The following is a 12,026-nucleotide window of genomic DNA, read 5'->3' as shown; positions in this document are numbered from 1 at the left end:
TGAGTGAGTGAGTGAGTGAGTGAGTCCATGGGTGAGTGAGTGAATGAGTGGGTGGGTGAGTGAGTGAGTGAGTGGTAGACTGTCTGCACCTTAAGGTCAAGCCTGAGTTACTTACTTTATTCCCTAGTACCGAACACAGTACAGATCATGTAGTAGGTGCTCGGTAACTCAGTTAATGTGGGCGGATGGGGTGGGGGTCAGGGAAAAAGTGAAAAGGAGCAGGCAAAATGGTCGGACTGAGTCTCCTTTACAAGCGGGACAGAACTATGATGCTGGGTGGGTGACAGTGTCTTCAAGGGTCATTTTGCAGATTATGTTGTAAAGACAGCGTCTCACACAATGACAGAATCGCTTCCCATTACCTGGGAAGGCATAGATTTCTATTCTCCTCCCCCACCCCCAAGCAGCAACCCTGCACCCTAGGCAGCTGCCTCCTCTTGGGTCTATTTGCAGTGCAGCTGACTGGGGCCACGGCAAAGATCTGGCCATTTGTTGTGTGCTTCTGTGCCCTGCTCGCTGGTCTTCCTGCCCTGAGCACATTCGCAAAAGCCTCCGGCTTAAAGATAACATCTACTTCCAGGGGTAAAAGTCGACTTGGCAAATAGGGAATAACGTACACAACCACTCTGAATACTTCTTAGTTGTCGGCCAGGACACCTTCTCAGAAAGGTTTCTGGCTTAGTGCAAGTCCCTCATCCTGTAGAAACTTCAAGTCTCAAGACATGCTGATAATGGATGCTGAAGGAAAGAAGGGAGGGTGGGAAGAACACAGACATGGATGGAAAGTCCCATGGCCACACCCCTGCCTCCTGCCTCTGGAACAAGCAGAAAGCCAGGATGTTGCAGAATCTCCCGAGAGGCCCAAGGATATGCTCAAGGTCTTCCTCTGGGGCACCCTTGCTTTGGCACCCTCCCGCAATGTCTGAGGTCAGAGCTGTCTGTCTCAGGAGAGAAGTGCTTCTTTCCTCAAGCATCTCAGAGGCTCGAAATGATTGCTGGCACCTGTCTTATCCATGGAGGTCTTCCCAAGAAGGGAGTGGGAGGGCAGCAAAGAGATGCTGCATTGTGTCCTGCTGGGCCTTCAACCTCCAGGCAGGCGTGGAACCACCAAGAGGACTGGTTTCATCTCCAGGCACTTCCTTTCTCTGTTTGGATGCTCTATCATCGAGTCTCTGCCCCTCGATATTAAATACCTTGTTTTCATGTAAAGAAAAAAGGGGACACATGTTTCCTTAGTTCCTTGGGTAACTAAGCAAGAACATGTTCCCAGAGGCAGGGAGGTGTCCAATGCTTCATAGTGTGACTGAATCAAATACAGTGATTTGCTCCGGTGCAGCAAGTCCTATGTTTGATCTAAGGAGGCAGCAAGAGGGCAGGAATAATTCCTCTACAGACAAGCTGTGAGTTCGTGATGGAGGGGCGAGTGACCCAAAGCTCCTGGCTTCCTTGATTAGGTCTCACCTACCAGAAGTGATGAGAGTGTGGGCAAAGCTACTAACAGACCAGGAGCCAACAGCCTGGGGAGGGGTGGGAAGGAATAACAGCCCGAGGAAACATTCTGGGAAAAAGTGTATCAGACCAGTCCCGAGGTCCCTTGAGCTGTTCTAAAGAGGGCCTGGGGGTATTGTCCATGTTTCTGAAGGGAGTAACCCCAAACTAATGGAAAAGAAAACGGTGGGATTCAGTTTTGCCGGTCTGACTTGTTAAAGCGGGGGAGGAACATAAGACACCATGGAGACAAGATTCTGTGGGGGACCGATTTTTCAAAAGCAACATGAATTGTCATCACACCGAATGCGCTGATACGAGTTGGCAGGAGCTAGCTGCGATTCTGAGATGTGCATGCTCTTTGATCTGTGACCATCACTCCACGTGACAACCTCCCCGGCTGTCTGCCACCAGAAGGGCCATCCCGGAGTCACAAGCGGAAAGTGCAGGTGAAGACCCAACCGTACCAACAAGGGAGGCTCCTGGGATATTTGATACGGTCTGACCTTGACTGAAGACAGGCCCAGGGTCAGGACACCAAAGGCAGTTTCAGGGAAGAGTCCAGGTTTCCTGTCATTTTGAAGTAAGGCGCCCATCTCATGTCATGTTTGGGTACATTACGTTACCAGTGTTGTTCTTTGGATGGGGATGGCCAGGGCCACTTGGTGACATTGGCACCACCGCTCAAGGCAGCATGCTGAGCTAGGCCCGGAGAATCACACACGGCAATTGTCTGGGCTCATGCAAGATAAATCAAGGGTGCAGTCAGGATTTGTGATTGGCTTATCAGACCAGGCACGGAAGCAGGGAGGTCAAGGCAGCGGGTGGAATGAATGTGGCAAACAGGACGTGGGCCCTCGCAAAAGAATGAAGACTCAGAATAGAAAACCAGCGCGGCGACACAGCAAGTCAGGACCCTGAGTGATGGCTGGGAGCGCCAGGCTTGGGCTTCCATCAGCAGGGCCATAGAGGCTGTGAGCAAAGAGGAGGTGACCCCGATGCCTTCATTGTGAGGCTTCTTCTCCCCACTGGCCACATATTGCAGATGCTCCACGTGCCACCGCCTCTCCAGGACCTGACAACCACATCCCAGTGCCAGGTGAGGAAAGGAAAGCAGAGGGAGGCTTGTCCCAGACACTGGAACAAGGTCACAGAATTAGTCAGAGGCACACCCAGGATTAAAATCTTTACCTCGCCAACCCTCTGTTTATTGGTTTACATAATTAATATAAAGTGATATGTTTGCATTTTTCAGATACATTTGAAAAGGTGGCCCTAATGTATGCATAGCTACCAAACAGGAGCTCAACACGAGGCCCTGCTTTACAAAACAGCAATAGTTGGGTAACACCCAGAGGGCAGGGAGGCCCCAGGCCTGAAATGTGGAGCCGGCTCTCAATCCTCTCTATGAGCACGATACCATGGTGGGGTTTTAATTACACCTTTCTTCTCTCTGCCACTATAGACAGTTTGGGGCATCTTTCTTCCTTATCTGTTGATGTGAATTACAGTCAAACAGGCTAATTTAAATACTATTTTAGCCTATGGAAATCAGAACCAAGAACGTTGAGTCTGCTGGGGAAGAAAAGTCTCCCACGGCCAATATTTTCTGAGGATCTGATGCCTTGGCTGAATAGGAGACAATCAAAGCTTCATTTCCTGAACCAGTTTATTAAAAGAGCAAGATCGCTCTGCATATTGAAGCCAACCCAAACCTAGCTACCTCGAGCGAGTGGGAAAACGGGAACTCCTCTGACTGAAGAGCCAGCTCCTAAACAACAAGGTCGTAGGTGACTTGCAACTTGAACCTGGTGCCACAAATGACGTGTTGTAGAAGAAGGAAATAAACGAAAGATACTCTGAATGACCCCTCAGGAGGAATCATCTATTGTTCAATAACAGCGTTGGAATACAGTGGAAAAATCAGTGAAAGTGATGTGCCCTACCTTTACGCATTTCATGTACAGATTTCTTTTTTCTAATTGTTATCGTTTTATTAGGGCTCATACAACTCTTATCACAATCCATACATACATCAATTGGGTAAAGCACATTTGTACATTCATTGCCCTCATCATTCTCAAAACATTTGCTCTCCACTTAAGCCCCCAGCATCAGGTCCTCATTTTTTCCCCTCCCTCCCCGCTCCCCCCTCCTTCATGAGCCCTTGATAGTTTATAAATTGTTATTTTGTCATATCTTGCCCTGTCCGACGTCTCCCTTCACCCACTTTTCTCTTATCCGTCCCCCAGGGAAGAGGTCACATGTAGATCCTTGTAATTGGTTCCCCCTTTCCAACCCACGCTCCCTCTTCAGTCCCAGGATCGCCACTCACACCAGATTTCTTATTTAATAAGATGACAACCAAATGATTACAGCAAGTACGTTCTCAATAATCATGGCAGCTCTGAGACCCACTTCTGGAAAGATGCTGTGAAACAGAAACCATCCTAAGGCACAGTTTCTCACCTTTGGCATGACTGATATTTTGGATCAGATAATACTTTGTGATGGTCGGGGGCGGAGGGAGGATGGGGGGTGGGTCGGGGTGGAGGAGGAAGCTGTCCTATGAACTGAAGGATTCACAGCTTTCCTCACCTCTACCCACTATATGCCACTAAAAATCAAAAGAGTCTCCACATTGTCAAATGTCCCCTGGGTGTCAAATCATCCCCAGTTGAGAACCGCTGGGCTAGAGTTATTGTCTCTTTTAGATCACATCCAAAGATATCCACGTATGCTCACGTAAAGAGAACTGACTCAGGACACCGATGATTCTCATCCTTGTTACAACCTGTGGTTCAGACATTGAAAACATACATGCTGAAAGCGAAAGTGTACTCACTGTGCACAAGAAAACAAAAATCCTTCCACATCAGCAGCAGAGTGAGTTTTGTAAAGCCTTCTGCATCATATTCCACGACACCTCTAAGTAAGCAACACACATACACACACAAACAAAACAAAAGCAAAAGTGTTAAAAAGTTGGGGTCAAGTGAAGAACCTATTAATCAAGTCAGAATTATTCCAATTAAAATGCAAAATGTGAGTGAGTTGCTGGATCAGGGAGGGTGTGGGGTCTGGAATGAGAACAAGTCATTTCTGGGCACAGTTTTGCCATTTATTATCGATTATAATCGCAGGTAAATGACTTAATCTTTGAAGCCTCAGTTTCCTGAGCTGTAGAAAATGTAGGATAATAATGTGAATTCCAGTACAGGGTTGTGAAGAATCAATCATAAAATGCTACGCAGGGGTCAGTTGTTAGGCACTGGTTAATGGAGAAATTAAGATGTTTGGTCAGCAATGACGCTGTCATGCCAGATGCCACCACCTGGTCTGCACGGTGATCATTTGATCTCACTTGCCCTGGGCACTACAACACAAGCATAAAAAAGCAACAACAATACCACTGAGTTTAGGATTACATAAGAGGATGTTTTTTAAAACATTCATGGAAAAAGGAAATGGAAGGATAACGGATTTTTTTCCCTCTAAGAAGCTGCCTCTTACTTTTCTTCCAGGCAGTCCCTGGAATCCTGTCATTGGTGTCCCTCTCTGTTCACTGGGCTCAAGACTAAGTAGCAATGCTAGCTGGGTGAGAGCTGGTTCACACAGGAGACCACAGCGCATGTGTTCAGAGACAACATCTGATGATGGCTGGCGGGGCCAGGCTGGATCTGGTAGACTCACCTCAACCACTACTCTCAGCGGGCTGCCACCTCATGTGAAAACACTAACGATGCCAGGATGATGAGAGTTATTGTCTCTCTCTTCCATACAAAGTGGGAGCCCTGATGGCAGTCGTTAAGCAGCCAGCTGCTAACAAAAAGGTTGGTGGTTCAGACCCACCAGCTGGTGGTCTACTTTCCATTAAGATGGGCTGTGTTGGAAACCTGTCCTACCTTGTCTAATCTGGCAGCTTCTTGTGAGTTGTGATCAACTTAATGGCATCGGGTTGGGTTTGGTTTTTCAGTACCAAGAGATCTTTGATGCTCTTAGAGCTGCCTTCTTGGACAAGTCTGACCAATTGGTATTGATGACCTCCCAGTTTACGTAAGAAAGTACAGTGGTACTGATAAAATAATTAAGACAATGAAGACTAAGTGATTTGCTCAAAGAGAGTTGGTTTACAATACATTTCTTCTGACTTAAGGCAATGATTTCAGTCACTAGTTTATATTTCTTTGAATATACAATCGACACAATGTTACCATACTAATACCTAGATTTTTTAGATTCTGCATCCATCCCTTTAGCAAAACCAACCACACTCTTTTTCATTACGCATATACTAGCGTGACAGAGTAGCAAGTGCATAATCTAGTAGTAGTGACACACAAGTGCTACTCTATGCAGTTGTGAAACGCAAAGAGTTAAGTGCTTAGCTACTCAACAGAAAGTTGGCAGACTGAACCCACCCAGAGAGGTCTCAGAAGACCAGTCTGGGAGCCTGATTCTGATATGTCAAACCCTGAAACCCTTATGGAGCGGTAGGACTCTGCACACGGGGCGCCAGCACTTGGAATCGACTAAACTACTGACAGCATGACTGCACCATAAGTCTAATGGGAACATACCCAAACGTACAACGCAAAGGAAACTCACTATGAGTTGGGAGAAGGCTCGGAGGGCAGATCATCACGCACAGTTTCTTTCATCTCTTCCACTGTGACCGCTGCAATCACCTCCTCACTTGGCCCACGTCCCCCTATGCCTCCTGTTTCCATTGAGCTTTCTGTCTTAAATCTCAGGACTTTCAGTAAAAGATGCTTTTTTATTTTAAATGACTGAATAGCTTAAGATATGCATACTACACCACACTGTTATTCTCCTTAATGAGCTTTCTATTGTTTGGCTGAACAAAACAGGAATAAAAATATCAACGTAAATGAAATTTTAGTATTTTCTTGTGCCCAATGGAGTGAATGGTGTAACCCCTGTTTTGGAGGTCACTGTGCTTGCTTCTTTGTTTTCTAACTTAAGTTCTAACTTCAGAGTTATCGATTCTGATGGTAATCTCACTCAAAAATTAAAAGACCAAATGGTTATCACTCAGCAACCATCATTCTTAGTACAAGTACTTTCTCAAAATGGTAATTAAACACACACACACACACACACACACACACACAGAGAACTTTTCAGAGTGAAGACTCATGCCAGAGATAGTGATACTGTTTGTTAACACTACTATTTTGGTAGCATGAAAGAACAATTCCATTAAAGGTGACAATAAAATATCCGGAAATTGTTTTGAGAAGTCATAATTTTTACTTATATTTATGTGACAGTTTGTGAAATTAATTTTCAAGGAGTGCTTAATCTTGCTAATTTAATTTTATTCCTGCTTTCCTTTATTTTCACATCCACTGCCCCTGAGTCGATGCTGACTCACGGCAACCCAGTAGGCTAGGTGGCACTGCCCCGTGGGTTTCCGAGACTGCGCTTGATGGCAGCGGGAGTCTTCATCCTCCTCCCACAGAACAGCTGGTGGTTTCCTTCTGCTGACCTTGCAGCCAGCAGCCCAACGGGTAACCCATGGAGCCACCAGTGGCCCTTTGATCTTAGTTTCTCCTTTTACTTAAAATGTCTATGTGGTCCTATACGTATGTGCATACTTACAATCCGTCTTTGGAATAAGGTGGGATGTGAGTCAACCACTAAAACCCCTCCTGTAACTACTACTAAATACCATGCCTTGTTCCCACATGGGTCGCACGTTCCACCTGTTCACAAAGACTGAGGCAAAGGCATTCCCTTCCCTTGTGAACCACTCGCCTGAGGCTCAGCATCCGTGGGTGTGCTAAGGAAACAGAGCTGCAGCGGAGAGCCCCGCCCAGGCCACCTGGAGGAAAGGGCAGCGGGTGGGTGGGGGGGGGAATGCCCGGTCTGTAACTGCAGCTCCACACTTCCTTCTTCCTTCACCCTGCTGTCTCCCAACTCCTTCCTAATCTCATGTGTGTCACAGTTTCCTTATCCGTGTTACAGTTCCTTCCCAAATCTGTGAGGCCCTCCTGCCGGGAGCCTGGAACCCTAGAGAAACAGGAGCCTTGCCCAGACTCCACCTCTTCTAGGAGGGTGACCTCCTTCTAGTCACCAAGTTTCTCAGAGTCCCGGGAATGTCTTCAGGAATACCTGCCTGGGTCCATCTGGCCAGGAGTTGGAATCGACTCGATGGGAGTTGACTTGGGCTTTGGGTTGGGTTTGGATTCATCTCCCAGGGCTGCTGTGAGACGGTGGAGGTGAGAAGGCTGGGCCAACTGCAAAATGCTTAACGTTACTGTGGCTGCGTTTGGGGCAAGTCATGCTGTGGATCTAGGGAAGATACTGGATTCTATTATTTGCTACATGAATTCTAAAAAAAAAAGATGTCTTCTAGAGTTTCGATATAAGCAACATAGTAATGACCCCCAAAACAGAATTAAAAAAAAATATATCGCGCATTGGGAGGGCACGGTGTACAGGAACTGAGTGACGTCATCGTGAAGCGAGGGCACCGCTGGCGAAGCAGTTTACAAAGAGAAGAACTTACGTGCCAAAGTGACTGAGGAAGGCAGCGATGTACTCTCTCCTTTTGTGATATCCTTGAATCACATACTGCACCTGAAATAGGAGCCCAGAACTGAGAAGTGGAATAGTAGACGCTTCAATATTTTCCTATGGGAAATTTTAAAGAAGTAGAAAGAACAGGAAAACGAACACCCAAATTCCCACCACCAATGCTCAACACCCATGAATGTTTTGCCGCGTTGTTTCAGGCAGCCACCTACCTACCTATCTGTTAACCCATCAATCAATCTTGCTGAAACATTTCAAAGTTAATTAGGCATATCTTGACAGTTTGCCCCTAAATACTTCAACATGTCTCTCTCCAAGAAGTAAGGCCATTCTCCTACATAAGCACAGTACGGTGGTTTTGCCCAACAGACAGAACAATCACTCTCTGAATTTGTTTCGCATCTGTCTATTCTCAGGCTTTCCCAATTTCCTCTAAAGAAGCCGGGTAAAAGCAAGGGTCCCGTGTTTTAATTGTATTGGAGGCCTTTTAAGCCTAACATAAGATTGCCTCCATGAAGTAAGAAGGCATACTAACACTGACACTTCAAATGTCTCATAGAAGGTACTACGTTCTTCTACAAGAATCTACATTGTAGATTCTCTGATGGTGTCCTTTCTCCTCTATCCTCGGTGTTCCTAAAAAATTGGAAGTTGGAGCAAAAGTTGTGGTTCAGTTTAAGAGCAATAGTAGGCAAGCAAAGGTCATGGGCAGCCCTGTGTTTGGTCAGTGGGCTAAGGTGGTGGCAGCCAGACCTCTCCACTTTCTCCCCTTGCTATCGTGAATAACCTATGGGCATACCTCTTGAATAAGGTGACCAGATGCCCCGCTTTTGGCGGGACAGTCCTGAGTTTTAACCATTTGTCCCACGTCCCGCAGTGTTTTAAAAAAGTCCCGATTTTTGGAAAGAAGGCACGACAAGCTAGGGTATAGGGTTTTCGGCTGCCATGTGGCTATTTCGCCAGGATATGAGTTTTATCAATGGTATCCCGCTTTTGTCCCGCTTTACCAGTGTTAAAATCTGGTCACCTTACTCTTGAAGCATGTGAGCATCTTGGTCCCCATCAACATCAGCCTAAGGGCTTTGGTCTTTGGGGGAGATCCTTGGCTGAATGCGACATTTCATCAAGGGCTGCAAGATGGTGAGTTTTGAATTCTATCAGTCCCTCTGAGTTTGGTAACTAGCAGTCTCTGCTTTTCTTTCATCACGCAGGGCTAGTTCATTATCTTGAACTGCAATCCTACTTGAAAAGGCAGGATAATAATCCTTAATGCTTTCTTTTTAAATTCCTAATATTCAAAATAAGGAGTGGTATAATAGGGGATTTTATTCTGTCTTTTAAAATTTCCTTATTATTACCAAATGACAGTTTCTGTTTAAAAAAAAATTGTGAATACATTAAACTCGGCATCTGAAAGTTAATCATTTACCCATCAGCTTCTAACAAAAAAAAAATATCCCTTAAAATGTCCTTATAATGGTTGAAAGAAAGAATGGAAGGAAGAACCCCCATCCCAACCCATTGAGATCGGCTGCAGTCACAGTGCAGGCACATGGAGTTTCCAAGCTAACGAAGAGCAAGTGCTTGAGATAACCTTGCCACAATCAGTACCGATAGCTATTTGTATCCTTTCAAAGTAAAGCAGTTCTATTTCTATAAGAGAGGCTTCTGGCAATTTATAAAAACGGCGCTTACTTTGCAGGCTTAATGCAAGATCAGAAATGTTATTTTGGGAAAAGAGAAACAGATGAGAAGTTTGCTTAAGTGTCTTTGTTTTAAGGGGACGAAAACAGTTCTGTACACTCGATTCTCAACAGAAAAGCATTTTAACAGAAACCCACAACAAAACTGGCTATAAAGATAGATTCCAACGTAATTAGGGAAATTCATTTGAAGAGATTGTTTCTAAAAGCAGCCCATACTGGCCTCGTTTGCAGCAAACACAAGAAAAACCAATTGTAAAAGACAAGCAAAATTAATGAAGGCGAACCAGATAAGAAAAACGGACTGATTCTTGTATTTCTGGGAAAACTGCGTGATAATTTTTGAGGAAAATGGATGACTAGAAATTAATCTCAATTGGAGAGCTTTAAAAAGACTTTCCTTCTCAGTTCGGGAAAACCACAGTTGCATTTTTCTCTCTAATACTGGGATGCAGATTTGAAGGCAGCTCAAAGCCCCAGAATGTAAATAAGAATTCTTCTCCTCAGATCGGTTTTGTACGAGGGCAGAGGCTGGGGGACAGTGAGCCAGTGAGCAGCACCCACTCCATGAGCATTAAATGCCCTGGAATCAATGCTAGGCCCACAGCCAGATTTTAGTCTCTCTGACATTTAAAAAATAATACGCCTTTGAGATATTATTGCACTTTAAAAATATTTTCAAGATAGCGATGAGCTATCTTTTGAATGAAAGGGACAAACAAAAGCCAATGCGAACAAGTCAGTAGGAGCACAGAAAACAGCACTTGGGCAATTAAACAAACTGAGTCACCGTCTATGTGGGAGAGGAAAGAGAGTCCGTGTTACTTGTGGATTCACGTCTCTAGTTTTCCGGTCAATTCATGCCTCTAGTGTTCAGATAAATGGCCAGGGCACTAACAAACAAGTACATGGTTACTTTGGGGGGAGGGGGGAGGGGTGGCAGAAGAGGGCAGGGATGGCTAATCATTTCATCATTCGTGTAAACTCAGCTACTTTTGAAATGCAATAGTTTATAACTGTAGCTAAGAAAAGGCTTCAGGCCATCTAATGTGCCTGAGTGCTAGACTTGGAAATCTTGCCCCCAAGAGCAAGACTGCGTAAAGCTGCTCCCAGACATTAACCGGGACAATCCCGAGCTCGCTATCAAACGGTGGAGTGCGGGACCAGCAGAGAGTTGGAAAGAAGTATCCTGATAGCCTCGTCCAGGGGCAAACACAAATGTTCCAGGCAACTGGGAAACAGAGAGGTTAAAACATGTACGACCAAAAGGCGGTGGGAGATGTAGCCAACTGAAGGCTAAAAACCAGTTCAGGAAAGAGGGCACTGAAACCTCCAGATCTCAGCTTCAGAGATGAAGTGAAGGCTGAAACAGGGCAGGAGAGCTGTAGGGAAGGAAGGCAAGGACGGAGGGGGAGGGAGGGGACTGCAGTTCCAGGGGGAGGGGCAGGTGTGCTGTGGAGCTGGAGAGGAAGGTGGGAGCTGAGGAGGCTCACAGGCCTGCCTGAAGGCTCGGAGTCTGGCACACAGGAGAGAGAGGAAGCTCTTAAGATGGCGTCAGGGATTCACACTCACCTTGTTGGTGAGCAGGTGACACACTTGAGGAACGTAATCAATGAGGCAGCCTCCTCCGGGAAAAGCTGGGATGTGAAGGGCTGAGGAGCCTCCAAGGGCACTGAAACGACAAGAAGGCAAATGACAGTTTCACTGCCCCAATGGAGATCCAGCTTCCTGTACCAAGGTCTGGCCACCAACTGCCTGCATGGACCACGATGGGGGCGTGGGCTTCATGTCATGAGAAATCTCTAGTGAATCCATTGTGTTACCTTTATATGTGCGCACGTTACACCTCCTTAATAACAACCAACGATCTTCTCACACAGCAGTGCCAAGTTGCACATTTTGATTGGCCAACATCAAAGGGTTGTATGCAATTCCAAAACAAATACTTTTATACTGTTCTTGATGCCCACCTCAGGGCTGGGCATCAAGTCAATAAGAACCTGAATGGAAGGTGAGTGGATGCAATGCTGTACACTGTCCCCTGGGCCTGGAGAGACTAGTTCTGCAGTTTACAAGCTCTGTTACCTTGGGCTTGAGCTTCTTCTTTCAGCGAGTGAAGCAACTGGTCTAATGCGAGGCTTCCAAACTCCAGGGCCCATCAGTGAGCTGGAGCTCTGGTGTGGAGCAGCAAGGAGGGCCCTCCACTGCTCAGCTCCAGCTCGCTTCTGACAAGCAGGAGTGCCAGCCCTGCGTCCTCTGGTCTAATTTTGCAAC

At 46.1% G+C, this 12,026-nt stretch overlaps 1 protein-coding gene across 1 annotated transcript in view; it reads right to left on the bottom strand.

Annotated features, from left to right (window-relative positions):
* Positions 1–12,026, bottom strand: part of BABAM2 (BRISC and BRCA1 A complex member 2) — a 528,405-nt gene that overhangs the window by 97,437 nt on the left and 418,942 nt on the right. The window contains exons 9-11 of the mRNA XM_004711139.2: positions 11,325–11,424; positions 8,024–8,094; positions 4,334–4,416 (exon numbers count right to left, since the gene is read on the bottom strand). Of these exons, the coding sequence (XP_004711196.1) occupies positions 4,334–4,416; positions 8,024–8,094; positions 11,325–11,424 (254 nt within the window). The remainder of the gene's footprint in view (positions 1–4,333; positions 4,417–8,023; positions 8,095–11,324; positions 11,425–12,026) is intronic.

This window comes from Echinops telfairi, unplaced genomic scaffold, assembly GCF_000313985.2.
Source record: "Echinops telfairi isolate 266 unplaced genomic scaffold, ASM31398v2 ScPeMD7_10;HRSCAF=50, whole genome shotgun sequence".
Taxonomy (NCBI): domain Eukaryota; kingdom Metazoa; phylum Chordata; class Mammalia; order Afrosoricida; family Tenrecidae; genus Echinops; species Echinops telfairi.
This window is presented reverse-complemented; position numbering and strand designations above follow the sequence as displayed.